This window comes from Eutrema salsugineum, unplaced genomic scaffold, assembly GCF_000478725.1.
Source record: "Eutrema salsugineum unplaced genomic scaffold, Eutsalg1_0 scaffold_13, whole genome shotgun sequence".
Taxonomy (NCBI): Eukaryota; Viridiplantae; Streptophyta; class Magnoliopsida; order Brassicales; family Brassicaceae; genus Eutrema; species Eutrema salsugineum.
Window position 1 is genome coordinate 2,293,764 of NW_006256885.1, and position 18,454 is coordinate 2,312,217.

An 18,454-nucleotide genomic window follows, 5' to 3' on the forward strand; every position below is an offset into this window, starting at 1 on the left:
ATATGGCGGAAAAAAATATAATGTATTTTATATGGAAATTTGATTTCATTTTTGGCCTCTCCTCCTTCACCGTTCATTCACTGATTGTTTTATCTCTCTGATTTCTCATTTTCCTCATCTCCTCCTCCGCAGCACCGCCGTGCTCTTTCCAAGCTCTGCCGGCGGTAAGATTGCGTTCTCCCTCAACTTCTTGGCAAACTATTAATTAAGTCGTTGCTTCATTGATTCTCGCTTACTTGTTCATGTTTAGTCGCTTTTCGATGTTACCCCATTAACTGCTGCTTAGTTAGAGATAAAACGATTGAGATTGATGAAGATGGAAAGAGATTCATATTGTATTCACGCGATTGTCTGTTTACGAATGTGTAAATCCACTTTATCAAATAAATTTCGTTTGGTTTCTTCTCTACTTAGTTTCTGTAGCACTGTGTTCACTGAAGGCATTCTCTATTTGATTCTTCAAATTGCAGCAGAAAGTTATTGTTTTCGTTTTTACCGATTTACAGGACATGATGAGCATTGTCTCAGGTCATCATCACTGTCAACCATCGATTATACACGAACGATGCGGTATAGGAACAGTTTCTAAGGTCTCTTGTTCGAGATATTGCGGTCCGTGTGTCTCTGGAAGATTGGCTTTCTCTAATAGCCTCTGCTTGAAGAGTACTTGTGGGAAAACTGGTAGGAGAAGCTTTTCAAAAATTTGCAGTATTGTAGATGACGGGATGAATCCAGATAACTCGGGCGACGAGGAAAAAGAAGCACTCGATGATAAAGCTAAAAGGGTATATATACATAAATTCAAGTGTTATCATAAAAGGGTATATATATATATATCATCTGTGGTGAAATTGATCACTGAAGTCATGGCTTGACATTTAAAGTGTTCATCAAGTGTTGTGACTGAGACTTAGTTTCCGTGTGCTTTATACACTAGAACTCTGTTAAGTAGTCAACGGGATTTTTTAATCCTTTTTGTGCATGAAACCATAAATCTTCCTAGTTGTTGAACCCGGAGGTGATAGAATGTTGTTCTACTTCTGCTTGAACCAGGAAAAAGTGCGCGATTGATATTATTTCTTGAGTTTAGTTTGATGTCACAAACTCTCAATGTATGTCCATCTCTATCATGCTTCATATTCATCTGATCATTTTGAAACATCTTTTTTCATTGTCTTTAGCAAGCGAATGATATGAATCGGGCAAATCTTGAAAGAATGGTTGGTACAGATGATTCTGCTTTTAACGGCTTAGATCTTGCAACCCTCATCAGGCAGAAGTATGGAAGATCTTATGATGTTCAGCTCATCAAAAAGGTATGCCTTTCTGTGTTCAAGAGAGTTTGTGATTCTGTAGCAAAACAATTTTAACGTCAAGAAGAAAGTTAAGACCTTTAATCATCTTCTTTTTAATTGCATGAATACAGAATCAGCTTTTGCTTATTTCAAATTTTTCATGTTCCTTATGCACTTTAAGTTTCTTGCTATGACCTTTGATTTTTAATGCCGAAAGATTTGTCGTTTTGATAGCTAGGAACTTAAATCATAGTTCTTAGATGTGATTAATGTAGGAGTTCATGGGGCGGAATCTTCTTGCGATGAATGTCATGTGGAAGTACAGAGAACAGGTAAGAGAATCCGCAGCTGTGATTTTATCATATAAGAAGCGTAATGATATGATAGTTGAACTGATTTCACTAAGCTTGTTGGAGCTTTTATGGTTATGATCTTCGTTTTCCACATAAAAAGTCAAGAATCTTTGCCACATAAAAAGTGATTATTCCATATTTTATTGGTATAGTTCTTGCCATTGGACGTGTAAGCTAATTCACGTTTCTTTCGTTCTTTCTTTTTCTTCAATGAATAGAGGTCTTTCCCTCTAACTGAAGAAGAATATATACTGAGACTCGACGATGTAGCCAACATGTTGAAATGTTGGGGAGCGGTCTCGCATATCCGTAATAGCCTAGCTAAGTCGAAGGAGCGACCTCGGATAGGGAAGGTGAGATCAAACCTAAACAGAAACCTTAATATTCAGACAAACATATAAGTGTAGTTAGAACTTAGAACCATACTTATCAAGATTTAAAATTTCCTGGGACATGGGGTGGTTTCTCCTCTTCATGCAGGCTGTGAGCATTTTCATAGACATGGATTCTACAGGGGGACGAGCAAACGAATGGATTTACAAGTAGAAAACCGACCAATTTACAACGGCTAAACCGAAGCAAAAGCAAAAGGTTTTGTATCTGAATTTTCCGTCATCAATTCATTTTCCAAACCTCTTCTGTGAAGGTCTTTTGCGGAGACAGAGGTTTGTGCTATATTTGATGTCTGAAGTCAGGTGGTATATATTTATATATATATAGACATGTGTGTATAACTTAGTAGATACAAATCTTTACATGAACTCTCTTTGTAAACTATCTCATGTGTTGCAATTGAATCCTCTTTGTGAATCTTCCACTCTCTTTGTGGAATGTAAAAGCAGCCACATGCTCAAATTTTTCTCATTTAGTTTTGGCATTTATGTTACGTTGGGACCATTCCTTAAGTATCTTTACTTTTTACAAGATATATAATTAAGTTAATCAAACTTCAAAACATGGCGTATATATGCTAAACATTGCATAAACCATGCTTTAAAAGTAAAACGTATACACATTTCTCAATAACAGATAAGTATATAGAAGTAATCATGTGTCATTCTATTTGTCGTTAGACATGAGTCATTCTATTCTGAAATGGTTACTTGCATTTCAGAAAGCATATATCATTAATTTTAGGTATGGTATTAGTAACCTAATCCACACAAATTTATAAGCATTGCTCCAATATTATAACCGTAAAAATACTTGTTTTTAATTTTTTTTTAGTTAAAGGCTACAAGCCTACAACCAACACTATGTTGGACTATCGTGATACTTTTTGATACAATCCATAATGATAATGCTTATCTTCATCATCATTATCATCACGCTCAACTCACCTCCACGTCCTACATCATCATTAAATTTGATGTTAAATTTCTCTTAAAATGAAAAAAAGAAAGAAAAAAAAGAGATCATCATCATTATCATAATTACTATTATGGATGATGTTGTCACATCACGATACACATCATGACTCACATTATCAACGTATGCTTCTTAACTTCATCATCAAAAGCATCCTCTCTTCTCATCACCACAACCACTAACAAGTAAAACATCTTCATCATCTTTACCATCCTTCATACATCATCATCATCACCCTCATTTGTTTAAATTTAATATAGTACTACATATTTTACTAAATAACAATTGTATTAAGATCTGGTTTATCATCACCAATTGACATAAAATTTTCAAACTTAAAACTTTGAACTAAAAGTTCTGATCGATAACAAACATATTCACGCACTTAACAATTGAAACAAAAAATCATACAATTATGTGTAATGAAAATTTATTTTGTTAAGTCATTCTGCTATAGCCTATAGCCTATAGCCTATTTCGCATATTTTTGTTTTGCGCCGTTGAGTCATGTGTAGTAATAATTTTTCTGAATGATAAAGTGTAGTGTTATCACACATCAAATTTCGATTATAATTTGTCTTACTTAAAAAAAAAATATTCCACTTTAAAATTCGAGCGAAAAGAAAATTATTTATACAATTCGAATGTAAGAAGCAATCTTTGGAGCTAGATTGACCCAAAAGTAAGGTGAAAATACAAGTTCTTCTCTTTTTTTTACTACACTCTCTCAAACATTTCACAAACACACACAACCAAAAAAAAACCAGAGTCTACACAGAACCACAATTCTCCGGCGACGAATCCAACGAACCCGGCTCGAATCTCTACTTCATCGACGGCGATTCCCCCGTAGACGGCGTTTCATGGTCGCAATTCATAATCAAACTAGTCATCGTCTTCCCGATTTGGAGCAGTAGAGAGAAAATCAGGCCTTCCTTACAGTGAAAAAGTCCAATTCGTCTCTGAATCGGTGATCTCGACGACTTCGAAGATACACCGTAGCGTCCCAATCTGTTTTCCCAACGCCGGAATCAGACTCGGAGTTGAAAAACCCTAGAGACGCATGGTTGATTGGAGTGGCGATGCACCGGCAGGGCTCGTCTCCGATCACGCCGTCAAGCTTTAGCGCCGCCGTTTCTGTTGCAGCTGACGTCTCTTCCGCTCTGAACAAGTCTCCTTTGTCTCATCCGATTACAGTGACGCCGATTTCCGCTGCTTACCCGTCCGGTGATCCTATGCTGATGATGTCCGCTAATCCTCTCGCTAGGGTTCGATTATCTGACATTCTGCCTTACGAAGGGGCTCCTTCTCCGGCGTACGCAAAAGCCGTTGAGTCTTTATCTGTGTCTTTGATGAGGTATAATGCTTCCGTGATCGAGCTCGGGAGCAAAGACGCTGCACTGATGCGATGTGGCCTTGAAGCTGCTCGTTTGTATTTCAGAACGAGAAGCTTTAATGTTTCTGGCAAAGGAAATCGTGGCCTCTCTATGTACAGAGCCGGAAGGTTAGCTATTGATCTTTCCTCGAGTGGTCACTGGTTTTGATTTTGTAGAAACAATTGGTTTTTGCGCTTGAGTTGGAGTCTAATGTAAGACTGTTTGTTTTTCTCATCTTCTGAATAGATCTGTTGAAGATTTAGATTCATCGCCTCCATGCATGGCTGAGATTTTCCGGTGCTTGGGTAAAGTAGCACGAGCTGCTTTATCTGCTATAGCAAGGCATCTACGTCTAAGAAGCGAGTAGGATGGTTATGATGCGTTAATCTCTGATTTACTTCTGCCACTACAGTTTTACATCTTTCCTTGTATTAACTTATATAATGGGGTTCTGTTTTGCAGTATTTTTAACCATATGCTCGACGACTTTCCATTAGCTCCGAACGAGGTTTCCTCGTCTGTGTTGTTGGCTTCCTATGCTCCTGCATCGATCCAAAATGGAAAACCTGCTTCTGGAGGTGGGAATCTATCCACAAATATTGAAATTGAGAAGGGTTTGTTGACACTGTTCTGCTCAGATGGCTCTGGCATTCAGGTCACCTCTATGAACTTTCTTTGTGTCGAAGGATACATATTTTTGCTTTCATTATAACGAGGAACTTGATGTGAAAACTTGAATATGTTTTATCTTTCGAGGAACAAAATAGTTTCTTAAGAATACTTTCATATGAATCTGACATGATCAGCCTTAATCCTAAATTTGTTTGTTTGCTTGAAAACACCTTTCCATATATAGAAAGTACCTTTGGCTATTTTTGGTTGTCTCTGAAATTTCTTCTATCCTTAGGTATGTGACCCAAATGGTCGTTGGTACGCAGCAGATAATGGATGTGGGGTTGGTGATCTCTTACTGATTACTGGCAAAGCGCTTAGTCATGCTACTGCAGGTCTCCGTCCGGCTGCCTCTTATAGAGCTACTACTGATCATTTGTCTGGCACTGACACTCGCGGAAGGTATGTTTTGAAGAGATAATAAGCTTTTCCTTGACAAACTTCATGACAGCTTTTCCTTCAAAATTGTATGTAATGAGTGCATGCTTACATATTTGGTTACATTGTTGAACTTTTCACTTGCAGGGCATCAGTAGCCTTTAGGCTTATGCCGAAAAGTAATGCTATATTAGATTGTTCCCCAATAGAAGCAGCTGGCCACGTAATTCCTCAAAGCTATGTGCCAGTATCTGTCAGTCAGTTTATGGATAACCTCTTGGCCGAGAATGACACTCCAGTTAGTCCGCTTGTGAAAACCAGTGTAAGCTAATCCTTTCTTACAATACTAGAAATAATAGTCTAAATTGTAAAAGTACATTTAAACGTACAAAACCTTGATATCTGTGAAGTTCTATGCCGATAGTACCCATATCCTTTGACTTGACATTTGGAGTAGAAATGTATAAAACGCTTTTTTTAAATCATATGTCGTGAGTGTTCTTTCAGATCATGCACTTTCATCTTCTAGATACAAATCTTGATATAGATTTAACTAGCCGATGTGAAATGCACATTACATTTGTTCGAGGCTGTCTTTTCAATTGAGTCCGATTCATGATTGGCAGTAGCTCAATACCATAATGATATAGGTTTCTTTGTTTGATGTTAACTGCTCAGAGCACAAGGTCTTATGTCAAGAGATCTTCTTCTGAATTGTGGATGTCAGGTTTCACGAGATGATGTTTGCAAAGAGCCTTCCTTGAGAAGTGTTCTCTCGGATCCAATTTCGTGAGTACCATTTTTTCTCTTCATGTATATTATTATTATTATCTAAGACGAAGAAATCTCCTCTATTTTTTATGGTTTGTTAGGATGAATTGCTTAGCTACGTTAATCTGATATCGGCAAAATATCGGCAGTGAAATGAGGGTTCTAATTCGTCTGTTTGCAAACTCTTTGATGTTTAGTGGTGCTTTTCTTGAAGATGCAATGGTTGTCTCTTGTGGACATTCATTTGGCGGCCTCATGCTTAGAAGAGTCCTTGAAATGGTTGGTGTTGGTTTCCTTCGATTCTATTAATATTGTTAGTTTCATGTGATGGTTCCTCCTACATACGCAAAAATATTTAGTAACCACAATTATATTCTGCACAGTCTAGATGTACGCTCTGCCATGCAGAAATTGAGAATGACTCTCTGGTCCCAAACCATGGTAATTCCCATAAAACTTTAGTCTCCTATTATGTCTTTTCCCGACATATGAATCGATCAACAGTATAGTCTTCTGAGCTTTGACATAGACAAACAACCCTAACCAATTTTTTTTCTTATGTGAAACACCTAGCTCTTAGAGCTGCCGCTTCAGCTATAAAACAACAGGATGATAAAAGGCTTTTCCACAACGCAGCCATGCGGAGGCGTAGAAAAGAAATGAGTGATCAAATGGATGTGGTGAGATAATCTGACACCTTGCTATATAATGTTGATTGCTTTGTACGTCTTTGGTGGTTTCCGGTTACATTTTTATTATCTCCAAGCTTATCAGTCTGCATCATCATCTGTTTTCTGATTACCTTAGCTTACATAATTGATGGACCTCTGATAAATGTTACGACTTGATCCCTAATTTCTCCGTGCAGGAAAATGGAGATCCAGCTACGGATGATGGATTACAACGAGTGGTGCATTATCCATTTGCTGTTAACGAGAAAGTGCTAATCAAGGTAGGCCATTATTTTCATATATTTTGGCCTCTGTCGCTTTTGGTTCCAGCACTAGCACCTACTTTTGGTTCTAGCTCTCATGAAACACATTTCCATTTGCAGGGAAACCGGAGAACCCCGGAAAAGTTTGTTGGAAAAGAAGCAATCGTAACATCTCAATGTCTCAATGGCTGGTAACTAACTATAAGAGCTGAAACAAAACTATGCTTCATAGGGAAAGAGAGTTATTGAGTTCAGTTCTCAAAGTAATCCATTCACTGTTTTTTTCTTTTGATATTAGGTATCTGTTAAAGATTGTCGAAAGCGGAGACAACGTGAGGCTGCAATACCGATCCCTAAAAAAGATGACGAACGAAGACAGAGGAGGAAGCCTACATGTTCAACCGGTTGAGAGCAATAGCTTGTAGAATGTAATCATCATATTTTACCCTTTTCTTTTCTTCTTATTCTGCATTTCTAGAAAGAAAAGAAAAGGTAAAATATCTTTTGGGGTTTGAGTTTCTGCATAATTTTGAATCGTTTGGTTAGAGAAGAAAAGTAGTGAAAGACTGTTGGAAACTAAATTAGCCTCCTAATTATTAGAGGGTTTTGTACAGAACAAGTGTTGGAATATAAAGAAAGAAAAGAACTGGTTTACTCTTGTTGATGATGTGCTTGCACTGTTTTGGAAAATTATGAACAGAGCAAAAGTGTTTTCAGATACGGAATTGGCCAATTTCACCGGATAAATACCATAGAAAGCATACTAAGTAGCGATCTCTGTAGCATTCCGATCATATTACTACTACGTTTTGAAACAACTGGTATTCTCTGAATTTACCGTAAAAGTCCCACAAACACAAATCTATGATATATAAGATCCAACATAGACGATATTAAAAAAAAAAAAACGGGTACGAGAAAAGTTCTTCTCCACTTGAATTGATTCTCTTCTTCCCCCCAAGAAAAAATAATATTTCTCAACATCCTCGGGCTTTTTGTGTATATTCGTTCGGGTAAACTTTATATAGGTGGGCACAAAAAAGGGTAAGAAACAAGTAAATATCTCTCCTACTGCAAAAACAAAGCTTCTAAGTAATCGTCAACGTAAGCTAAGCAAGGCCAATGATCTGTTCTTATATGCACCAATGTCGATCCTTCACCAACTTCCATTTCAAACAGCAGATGATATCTCGGCGGCAGAAACATCAGCATCTTTATCTTTCCCAATTTCCCTCTGCTCCTCGTCATTGGAACCTCTTGATCATCTCCATATCCAATGTATGTCAGACGAAGAGGGCCTCGGTTAAATCCCACCGAGGAGGAAGTAGACCGGCCTGCATTTGCATGATCCCCTTCATCTTCTTCTTCCTCCTGCCACACAATGTTCTCGATGATTCCTCCTTCTCTTACAATGTTCACCAACTGTTCTCCAGTGATAGCTACCACAAAGGGCGCTAAGTGAAGCTCGCTGGCCTCTACAACAGTTTCTGCAGGGACTTCAAGCAGTTTCACTGACCGAGTCCCGCTGATTGCTGCAGCGGTTTTGCCTCCTTTTAATGCAAATGTTTCATGTGCGGTGCTGGATGAAGAACCGCACACTTCCCACAAAGCATTGAATAGATCTGAGTAGTAGCCCGGTATTGTATCTTCAGGCTCATCGGGTGGGGCAAGAGCTTTCAGGAACATGTCTTCTATCCCCACAGGAACACTCTCGAGTTTTCCCTGAATAATCTGGCCATTCTCTGCGTTTGCTTCCATGGAAACCTCAACCAAACCCGGTGTTGGTTCTCTAGGTTCCAATTCAACTGTTACAGGTACTCCTCGCAAGCCATTTTGTTCCTCCTCTTTCGGTGTGTTTTCTAACAAGACGATGTCCAAAGAACCTTCTTCATTGTGTGCATTCTTGTTCCAATTAGGCTCACCGAGGAGGAAAGGTATGCGGCACGATGGAATAGAACCATAAGGTGCTGAAGATGAGAATTTGAGCACGGTCGCGAATATCGCAGGAGGTGAGTCGACTTTTTCTAACTCGGTACTCTGAGTTTGACCGCTCCATATGCTGCTATATGTTTCAGCATCGAATCTCAAAGCACAAGTTATCCTCACCTTGATTCCAGGCATATGTCTAAAATCAGGAATCACTGAGAAATATCTTCTTAACCTTTCAAGGATTTCTGCAATCTTTGCGTCCATCACCCTCAATGTGGGCTTCCCTGATTCAATTCTTCGAAATTCTGGCAAAATCTGGAGTTCTTGACTGCTATCCGGCTCAACTTCGTCTACCTGAATCTTGCTTTCGATAATGCTATATCCATCATTTCCAACACCTACAGATGGTAGAAACAACGACCATGACTGTTTCACGAGTAGGGGAGTAACCCGTTCAAGATGAATATAGGATGAAAGATTCCAAGATTTGTTAGGATCATGACGAAAACGAGGACTTTGGACATTAAAGAACGTAGATGGATGAGTTGATGTAGAGACGGCATCTGCAGGCTTCAAAATGTTCTTTATCCTCCGTCCTGGTATACAGACTAGCATCCTCAGATATATCCTGCAATGCAACGATTTAAGAGGTTGAGTTAACGCAATCTTGATTCATAAAATGTAGATAGTGTGTGCCATGGTCATACCTAGCATTGTCTCGGACCTCCAGATCAGGGAAATAGAGACACATGAGAGAAAGAAGGCGAGAGAGTCCAAGAAACAATCTAGAGCTCTTATGGTGACTCAACAGTGTTCGACAAATGCCAAGAACTTCAGTCCCTTGATCCCACAGTTTCAATCCCACATCAAACCCGCGCTTATTAACAAGTGAAACCACAAACTTCGTAAGCAACTCCATCAAACGATAAGGAGGTATTGTATCATTCTCGGCAATCCGATGGAAAAGCGGGAAGCAAGCTGTTAATAAATTGTTTTTCTCAAGTTTGGGAAGCAGTTTCTCATCGATTGTCTGAAGAAACCGCTCTCCTAACCACTGATGCTTTTGACAGTTTATCAACCGCTCAATAAAAGCCACAACAACAGGGACCAAGATTTGAAACTCCAAAGTCATGTCCACCAGCAACCCCTAAATTAATTATAGAAGATAATCAAAAGATGAAAGAGTATCTGAGAGCAGAAAATATTCCTGAAGGTCAGCAAATAAATTGGATCATATAGATTAAAGTTATATAGAAGTGAAAGCGCGATTAAGCAAGCGAAGATAGCAACAGACCTGCAAGTTTTGGAAAAGGCTGGACTCCATAAGACTTATAGAAGTGGAAGGGTCAGAGTCGGAATGTGTAGATGAACATATCAGAAACTTGTGTAGCGTACGGAATGCTAACGCAGTTTCTGAGCTCCAAGGAGGCAACCATTTGAAATCAGAAACAGATACCAAGCAATCCTGCAATAAACCCGCTGCAGATTTGCTGTTATCACCTCCACTAAAAGCGTTGGAACTAACAGAGCACTGTACCAGTAGATCAAGCTTCAACGCTTTCAAAGCGAGAGGATCAAAAACAACAGGATGAAACTTCCGACCCATCTCGAGTACCGATTTCCTCTTCTCAAGCTCCCCACTCAACATAAGCTTATTCAACAAACCCATTAACCAGTGAAGCGCAAGCAAGCGGAAAACAAGATATATCTGAGTCTCCTTGGAGAGGAGCATAAGACGTCTCATGATATCTTTCTCTTGTCCTTCGAACGCATCAGGGAACTTAGAATACATAAGTAAGACAACATGACAGAGCATAGGATCAAACGAATAAATCATGCCCAAGAACTGAACTTTCAGCATAGAGGCCTGTAACTCCAATGCCGATGCAAGTGGCACCACCATTCCCATAAACTCCATCATAGCACAAGACGTGAATAGATACGGCGATTCCAAAAGAAAAGCCAGTGTTCGTCTAAGTTCCTTCTGATCTGGCCCCAACCCCTGACTCTGACCTTGACCAGAATGTGAACTCTCATCCCGCATCCAATTGGGAGCATTGAAAGGCACAAGAGGCACAGAGGTACTAAGAAGTGAAACCCTGAGCTTCTGATTGACCACGTTGTAAACAACAGTGGTGAACAAGAGAAGGTAAGATTGCACGGCGTGGGTTCTCTCCGTCTGGCACAGCGACCAAAGATGGCCAGCGACATCGGAGAGCAAACCAGGAAAAGCTTTCTCGAGCTGGCGTAAGCACTCGCACGCGATGGCACGAGCTTGTCGGTCAAACCCGTGGTTGGGACGATTAACGAGCGCGAGGAGCAAGTCGACAACTGATTCAACGTGACGTAGGGAGAAAGAATCAATCGAAACAAGCACCGACGTGAAAGAGATCATAGCCTGCTCTTTCAATCCGGACGATCCATCCGTCGGAGATTGCACGATCGCACGAAGAGCATCGATGAATCGATCAAAAGTCTCGCTACCGCATTTCTCGAACAAAACCTCGGAAAATTCGTCGAGAAAGACGAGGATTGAGAGCTTCACTGGCGAAGGAAATTCCTTTTTGAGGAGAGAAGAGAGAGCGAAGTCCACCAGAGAATCAATCGAGAAGACGGTGGTGAACCAGTCGCGAGGAGAGCCGGCGTTCTGGAAATCCTCGATAAGAACGTCCCAATCCTGGACAGAGAGTGGTCTCGCCGGAGACTTCTCCGGTGTCATCGTCATCCTCCGATCGAATCTAGGATTTGAATCTGTAGAGAAATTAAATACGATGTCATTTGAGAGAAGAAGATAAGACAACCCCTTGTCGCCGGTATCACTCCGAGAAACAGAACATTTCCAGAAGCTGACTCATTATCTAGTTATTTTATTAATTTTCCATATCTTAATTTATTTGTTTGTCTCTCTCTTTTTCTTTCTACAATAATTATTACGAATTGTAAGTAGAGTAACTTGTATAAATGTGCAAAGAAAAACACTTTATGTAACTACTACGTACATACGGATATACCGATTTAAACATATATTAAGCCTGTAAATTCTCTTTTCTCTACAATCTATTTATAATCTACATTTACAAATAATCAAAAAGTAATTTCATTTCTGACATTTGATAACACAAGATTATGTAATTTATATAATTATTAAAATTAGTGAATTTTGGACATTGGAGTACAAATCAGCTGTGTTTTTGGCACTAACCAGACCTATTGAGGATAAATCACCAAAGGAATGACTAATGAGTAAGAAGGAACTTTGCATCAGAACGCCAATTTGAACAGCGACTGCGTTGTGAACTCGCATCATATACTCATCGAAACGCTGCTGTTTGCGATTACTTCTGGTCATTTCGCATCATCAGGTTTTTGGCCACCAGCTACGCTACTGGAAGAACTGTTGTCTCTGACGCTCGGAGAAGATGAACATTTGCTAGAATGAGAGCTTTCTTCTATGGAATTGTTGCTGTTTCTCTTTGATCTCTTCGTCTTCTCTGGCCTTTGCAATGTATCCTAAAATACACAGAATTTTTAGTAAATTACAAATCCTAGCTTTTCTAATTCAGCACAAGTTCTTTCCAATCTCTCCCACCTTATCAGAAGTAGATCCAGGGGTTTTTAACTCGAGCTGTGTTGCAACGTCGTTAGAGTCCTCTGCTTTCTCGGATCTGCTCTCTCTTGAAACCTTTGTTCTAGGTTCCCGAGAACGGTTACTCGGATTCTGTGGTATATGTACGGATTGTTGTTCAACGACTGTGTTAGGAGGCATATACGGCATGTATGTAGGACATGGAGCTGGGATCATGCTAGGGTTCTGGTTACCAAAGTATGTGTAAGATGGCATTGATGGATGCATTGGGATTGAACCGGGAGGCATAGCCATAGGCATTGGGTATGGAAAAGATGGTGGAGGAGCCATCATGACCGTGTGATCCATCGCAGCTCCCCATGTAGACATTGACCTTAATCTTTGCTGGTATTGAAGATTGAGATTCTCTATATCCGACTTCAGGGACGTCTTCTCTTCTCTTAGGTCATTCTTCTCCTGTGTCAACTATAGAGAGAACAATTGTTATACATCCACCAGTAGCTTTTTGCTATTGATAAGAGGTCCTCTAATAAGCAGTTTCAAGGCTGTTGATTTGCATCTTACGATCTAGGTGAAGTGTCTATATCATAAAAGGCAGAACACAAGTACTACATATCTAAATCTATACGTCATATATGGAATACTAACTTCTCCAATTGGATAACACCAGCGAGTAAAGGATAGATATGAACCTCGCGGGACTCATCCGTCAATGTGGTGTACTCAAATTTCAGTTTGTTGACTTCTGATGTGAGCTCTTTCAACAATTGAACAGTATCAGTCAGAATTGTGGCTTTGTCATTCTTGGGTCTGTCTGGATCTACAAAAAGAAGAGATTTGTGAGGATCTAAATGAATATTGTCACAGAAAATCCACATAAAGTTTGAATCTTTACCGAGTACATTTCCCAGCTCAACAAAATGCTCATTCAGTTTTTCCCTCCTCAACTTTTCACGGCCTGCTTTTTGAGACTTTCTAGTAGAAACGTCCATGACCTCTGAAAACTACAAAACATAACGCCAAATTTTAGCCCCGCTCTTAGACACCTCTGAGAATTTAAAACCACCATAGCAGCAGAGCAAAGACACATGACCACACATTGTTGGCTCACAAAATGAGTCTTGGTATAATCAGAAGACATATATGATTCTCTTTCTAGCCAAGCTAAACTACGTACTTAGCAATCTCTTGAACCATAAGAGTCCTAACTCAGCCCTTCAAGCTGGTTCTAAGATCTGATGATTGATTAATTCTGAGTTCCTTCAGCATATCTTGTTGCTGTAAACTAAGCATCATAGATTTACAGATTGTTAATACGCACTGATTGCAAAAAGGTTTTTAGTGAAGCTCATCTCAAACCGAGAAACAAACAAATAAAGGGGAAATCACTAACAAATCCACATTCTTTCTAAGCTGGATTTAGCAATAAGATCTATCCAAAATCAAAAACTTAAAACTTACACTAGAACGTTTTTGAAGAATATAACGAAGGAATCTTAAATTAGTAATCAGAGATTCCCCTGACGAACTTACTACACTTTCATAAACTAGAGCTAGTTCAAAGCAACAACACCCTCGAAATTGAAATAATTCCTTTGATTAAAGAAGCACCGAGCTGGAAAATGATCGAAACCCTAAGGAGGACGATGTGTTGCAATCAATTGAAGACGATCTATTGAAGAGAACAAAAATCAGAGATTGAACAAGCTCACCGGCGGGGAAAATCGACGGCGACGGAGAGATTCGATGAGATAAGACAAGAAAAACTTCGGCGAGAAAAGATTCTCGTTCTAGCCCCGCTCTCTCTGCTCACAAGCATTATGCCATTTTCTCTTATCCCCTTTTTTCAATTATTTAATATCTTTTTACTTCATCCTTAATGACATTTTTCGTTTCTTAAATTTCTTTCTTTGATGACATTTAATTTTTTGTTCCACATGAATTGATTCCTATAGATGACACAAAGTTTGGATTTTGTTTCTACTTTTCCCTCCAACTTATGCATTTATCAAAACAGACCCTCAATAATTGGTTTTAATTAAAATTTAATATTGTATTAAATAAACAAATACGATGGTTTAGCCTTTTTTTGAAACAAATAGACAAATATTGTACAGTAAGAAACTGTTCTAAAAATAAATTAGCATTGTTATGATATCTGAAATGAATTTATGAACTTAATTTAAAATTTGATAGAATTTCGAATTTGTTTGATTAATATTGGGATTTGTTCTGGTTTTTAAAAAGTAGATTCTCCACGAACGATTTCCGTATATTGTAATATCGAAATCAAAGTTGTTTGTTTTTTTCCGCCAAAATAACGAAATCGAAGTTACGCTTCTGTAAATTAATAAATCTGCGTTTTGCGGAGCTGATCTTTACCTCTTCAAATTACGTACCCGAAACGAATATTTATCTTTACGAGAATACGCTTAAGATAGCTAAATTATTCAGTTAAGGGATCTTTTCACAAATGGATCACAATTTTGGCTGTTGGTGAGGACTAGAAGTCAGACTAATTTTTCAGTTCGTTTTCAGTTAATTTATTCGTTTGATTTTCGAACCAGACTCGACAAGACTTGATGGTTCAATCTCATTATAAAAATCTTACAAAAGACATCTGAAACAATGCCTAAAACTTACACAACCAGCTTTTCCACAGATCCGAACAGAGGATTGAGTGGGGAAGTTTCTTCATCTTCCTCATCACTCGGTCATCACCGGCATCGCAGCAACAACTTTCTCTATGATGCTCTTAAGCGCAGATGCGCTAGCAGAACACTTGTTATCCTCAAAGCACGACTTACCTTGTTCGGCTGCTTTGCAAAGCTGTGGATCCAAAGGAACTCTGCCTAAATACGGTACTCCCATTTCCCGACACATCCTCTGTGCACCACCTCCGTTGCTGTCAAACACTTCGGTGAAAGTAAAGACGTCGACAAGGTCTGGTGCGTGCTCTCTTATGCAAGCGATTACCTCTTCTGACACGTTAACGGTGAGGCCACTCTCTTTCAGCATACTCACGAACTTGACATCCTTTAACTCCTGAACCATACCGCTCATGTTCTCTACTACTCCTAGCACATGGACTCCAACTTTCTTGCAAAAGCTAATTTCTTTTCTGACATCGATCAAGGACACTTCCTGTGGGGTCGTCACAATGATTGCACCGTCGATCCCTGTGTGTTGAAGGTACTGTACGATGGAGATGTGCTCATCCGAAGTTCCTGGTGGTGCATCGACCACGAGGTAATCGATCTCTCCCCAGTTTACGTCTTTCAAGAACTGTTTGATGAGAGCGTTCTTGCGTGGACCTCTCCAGACCACAGCGTCATCAGGGTTTGGGAGCATGAAACCTATGGACATGACACCGAGGTTGTCTTCCACATACACCGGGGACCATCCGAAGTTGCTTTGGTGAATCTCGTGGCCTTCAAGGCCTAACATCTTCGGCATGCTTGGACCGCATATATCAATGTCCATCAGACCTACTTGATGGTCCATTCCGGCGAGGGCAAACGAGAGCTGAGCTGAGAGAGTGCTCTTACCAACACCGCCTTTGCCAGACAAAACCAGAATTTTGTGCTTGACAGTGCTCATTCTCTCTGCTATGCCAACCAAGTCTGAAGAAAACACAGCACAAATATCACCAAGTGAGTTAGAGACTCAAAAGCCACGGCGCTTCATTTCGACATCAGCATCAAACAAGTCAAACAAGTCATTGTTCTCAAAGCCTAGATACAAAATCAATAGAATACCAAATAACAAACAGATTCAGAAGCAATCGAACATGAATGATGTAAATCGGAGATAACAAGTCACAAAGATACAAAACGCAATCCATTTTATCGATCTTATCATAAACGAGCTCAGGAGAATCTGTAAGAATCTAAAAATCCAGAAAATCTCAACAAAGAAAACGTATTTTGTAGAATAAAAACACATGCAAAAACTTAATTAAAGTGTAATCGAAGATCGCATGGTCGAGAGAGAAACCTGGGTCAGGTCCCTTAGGGGCAGTGGCACATGCTTCCTGATTTGGGCAACCTGCGCAAGAATCTGACTTTCCAGCAGTTTCCGATTGAGGACCTGGGCAATCTATTCACCAGAAACCAAGGAACAAGAAGAAATTAGGTTAAACCCACAGATGAAGAGTAACAACAGCTCACGAGCTGAAGAAAAACTGAAAAATCAAATCAAATCGAATTGGATTGGATTGATTATTTGCTTACGTTCATTGGCGTTCTCTGGAATATCTCCGTTCTCCATGACGACTTGTGTGATTGCTTTGATCGATTGCTGAATAATCTCGCAATGGAACTTCGTTTGATATCTTAAACTCGCTTATGGCGGCGTCGGTCTAGAAAACGGCGACGTGTAGAGAAAGAAATCATTTCTCTCGTAAAAATGATTCTACACAAAGCCCATTATAAATTATTTATGGGCTCGTCTATTATTTCCCATGGGCCTTATCGAGTGATTCAAATATTGCAAATTTTTTGTCCTAAAAAGGGATTATAGAATCAACATTTTTGTCGAACATTTTGTTTTTAGGCTAAGAGGTCTTGAAATGGGTTTTACCACTCTTAGTCTCTTCTTGTTTGTTGGTTTTTTTAAAACGATAACTAAAACAAAAAATCGTCGTAATCTTGAAAACTCTTCCTTTCAGATGTTGAACTTGTATTAATAAAAAAAAAGAGTGGTAATGTTTTCTGTTTTTGTTTTAAGAGTGGTAATGTACTAATGTGTATTGAGACTTGAGAGTGGTGCATATTTTTTCTTCATATTTGCTTCGTATATCGTTATCAAATACATGGCTGGATTTAGATAATGATACAAAAGCATGTAGTCGACTTTATTCACAAACTTACGAGTCATACTCATAACCCTACACCTTCACATGCAATGAAAGTGAAACTCCCAACTTTGCAAGCAACTGATCTTATAATAAAAGAAGAAGAAAAATTCTTGAAAATAAAAAGTTGTATTACGAATTTTTCTGATATAATGCCAAGAATGGGGGAATATTTATAATTCACATAAAAACAAAGGGGACACACTAATATATGAGTCAATGTGTGTATGTATATATATATATATATGTATGGAGAGCATATAAATACATAAATTTTATAATACTACTTGAGTAGCGTAGTCCTTGGTTATGGACAAGTCAGAAGTCAGTTTATGAAGCATCATTTTCTCCGGTGGATCATGTATGTCTGATATCAGTTTTAACCTATAGTTCACTATTGGCAATTCAGATTTCACTAGACTTTAAACAAAATAAATGTAAAAACTCAACTTATTAGTATTCAGAGGCTTTTTATTGTATAAAATAAATGTAAAAGATCAACACTTTTTTGTTAACAAGGAAGTTTTGGGCATTTCAATATCCTTTTTACCCTTTGGTTCGGGACCATTATTTAGTATTACTTATTAAAACGTAAGAAAGAAAAATTTCCAAGTGAAGACTGGAAGTCTGGAACTTGGGAGTTGGGACCAAAGACTCGACTTCTTGTTTAAAAGAATATTTGAAACTAAGTGCATCATTTTTGGGCTAAGAAGATCTAACATATATTTAGAGTCAAACGAAAATCACAATTTTAAAGTTTAATTTTATATGGCACATCGTAAGCTTTAGAAAAATTCTAGTCCAATGGAATCGAGCTTCCTAAATATATAAAAGAAAACAAAAAAAGTAAAGAGTATAATGTATATTACAGTTAGAAACTATCGATCTTTTAAATTGTGTTACGAACTGTGTGGTATATAATTAATGCAATGTGATT

At 38.7% G+C, this 18,454-nt stretch overlaps 5 protein-coding genes across 5 annotated transcripts; 2 read left to right on the plus strand and 3 right to left on the minus strand.

The window, feature by feature from the left end:
- The first annotated feature begins 12 nt into the window (after positions 1–12).
- On the plus strand, positions 13–2,512 carry LOC18025349. The gene is made up of 6 exons (XM_006406381.2): positions 13–164; positions 507–785; positions 1,182–1,316; positions 1,571–1,627; positions 1,867–2,001; positions 2,129–2,512. The coding sequence occupies exons 2-6, from the start codon at positions 510–512 to the stop codon at positions 2,192–2,194; spliced, it is 669 nt and encodes a 222-aa protein (XP_006406444.1). The 5' UTR covers positions 13–164; positions 507–509; the 3' UTR covers positions 2,195–2,512.
- Positions 2,513–3,740: 1,228 nt separating this feature from the next.
- LOC18025350 lies at positions 3,741–7,802 on the plus strand. Its single transcript, XM_006406382.2, has 12 exons — positions 3,741–4,520; positions 4,639–4,755; positions 4,855–5,047; positions 5,300–5,466; positions 5,590–5,764; positions 6,170–6,231; positions 6,411–6,492; positions 6,597–6,654; positions 6,787–6,893; positions 7,082–7,165; positions 7,268–7,338; positions 7,446–7,802. The coding sequence occupies exons 1-12, from the start codon at positions 4,099–4,101 to the stop codon at positions 7,570–7,572; spliced, it is 1,665 nt and encodes a 554-aa protein (XP_006406445.1). The 5' UTR covers positions 3,741–4,098; the 3' UTR covers positions 7,573–7,802.
- Positions 7,803–7,993: 191 nt separating this feature from the next.
- On the minus strand, positions 7,994–11,913 carry LOC18025351 (AP-5 complex subunit beta-1). Its single transcript, XM_006406383.2, has 3 exons — positions 10,371–11,913; positions 9,784–10,223; positions 7,994–9,704 (listed from the first exon to the last, which is right to left on the minus strand). Exons 1-3 carry the CDS (start codon positions 11,799–11,801, stop codon positions 8,216–8,218), a joined length of 3,360 nt encoding a protein of 1,119 aa, XP_006406446.1. The 5' UTR covers positions 11,802–11,913; the 3' UTR covers positions 7,994–8,215.
- A 244-nt stretch (positions 11,914–12,157) lies between these two features.
- Positions 12,158–14,534, minus strand: LOC18025352 (transcription factor bHLH121). Its single transcript, XM_006406385.2, has 5 exons — positions 14,375–14,534; positions 13,558–13,666; positions 13,355–13,482; positions 12,666–13,127; positions 12,158–12,586 (listed from the first exon to the last, which is right to left on the minus strand). The coding sequence occupies exons 2-5, from the start codon at positions 13,652–13,654 to the stop codon at positions 12,422–12,424; spliced, it is 852 nt and encodes a 283-aa protein (XP_006406448.1). The 5' UTR covers positions 13,655–13,666; positions 14,375–14,534; the 3' UTR covers positions 12,158–12,421.
- Positions 14,535–15,178: 644 nt separating this feature from the next.
- LOC18025353 (cytosolic Fe-S cluster assembly factor NBP35) lies at positions 15,179–17,023 on the minus strand. The gene is made up of 3 exons (XM_006406386.2): positions 16,895–17,023; positions 16,659–16,760; positions 15,179–16,285 (listed from the first exon to the last, which is right to left on the minus strand). The coding sequence occupies exons 1-3, from the start codon at positions 16,929–16,931 to the stop codon at positions 15,369–15,371; spliced, it is 1,056 nt and encodes a 351-aa protein (XP_006406449.1). The 5' UTR covers positions 16,932–17,023; the 3' UTR covers positions 15,179–15,368.
- Between the last annotated feature and the right edge of the window lie 1,431 nt (positions 17,024–18,454).

Excerpts from the sequence above, each read along its gene's own strand:
- LOC18025349 (XM_006406381.2), top strand. The coding sequence starts at position 510 with ATGATGAGCATTGTCTCAGGTCATCATCACTGTCAACCATCGATTATA. Across the intron at positions 1,628-1,866 it reads TGTGGAAGTACAGAGAACAG|AGGTCTTTCCCTCTAACTGA; the intron begins GTAAGAGAATCC and ends TTCAATGAATAG. Across the intron at positions 2,002-2,128 it reads AGCGACCTCGGATAGGGAAG|GCTGTGAGCATTTTCATAGA; the intron begins GTGAGATCAAAC and ends CTCTTCATGCAG.
- LOC18025350 (XM_006406382.2), top strand. The coding sequence starts at position 4,099 with ATGCACCGGCAGGGCTCGTCTCCGATCACGCCGTCAAGCTTTAGCGCC. Across the intron at positions 5,048-5,299 it reads CAGATGGCTCTGGCATTCAG|GTATGTGACCCAAATGGTCG; the intron begins GTCACCTCTATG and ends TTCTATCCTTAG. Across the intron at positions 6,894-7,081 it reads TGAGTGATCAAATGGATGTG|GAAAATGGAGATCCAGCTAC; the intron begins GTGAGATAATCT and ends TTCTCCGTGCAG.
- LOC18025351 (XM_006406383.2), bottom strand. The coding sequence starts at position 11,801 with ATGACGATGACACCGGAGAAGTCTCCGGCGAGACCACTCTCTGTCCAG. Across the intron at positions 10,224-10,370 it reads GCCTTTTCCAAAACTTGCAG|GGGTTGCTGGTGGACATGAC; the intron begins GTCTGTTGCTAT and ends TAATTAATTTAG. Across the intron at positions 9,705-9,783 it reads GAGGTCCGAGACAATGCTAG|GATATATCTGAGGATGCTAG; the intron begins GTATGACCATGG and ends GTTGCATTGCAG.
- LOC18025352 (XM_006406385.2), bottom strand. The coding sequence starts at position 13,654 with ATGGACGTTTCTACTAGAAAGTCTCAAAAAGCAGGCCGTGAAAAGTTG. Across the intron at positions 13,483-13,557 it reads TGAGCTGGGAAATGTACTCG|ATCCAGACAGACCCAAGAAT; the intron begins GTAAAGATTCAA and ends TTCTTTTTGTAG. Across the intron at positions 12,587-12,665 it reads CTGGATCTACTTCTGATAAG|GATACATTGCAAAGGCCAGA; the intron begins GTGGGAGAGATT and ends TGTGTATTTTAG.
- LOC18025353 (XM_006406386.2), bottom strand. The coding sequence starts at position 16,931 with ATGGAGAACGGAGATATTCCAGAGAACGCCAATGAAC. Across the intron at positions 16,761-16,894 it reads TCCAGAGAACGCCAATGAAC|ATTGCCCAGGTCCTCAATCG; the intron begins GTAAGCAAATAA and ends TCTGGTGAATAG. Across the intron at positions 16,286-16,658 it reads CCCTAAGGGACCTGACCCAG|ACTTGGTTGGCATAGCAGAG; the intron begins GTTTCTCTCTCG and ends TGTTTTCTTCAG.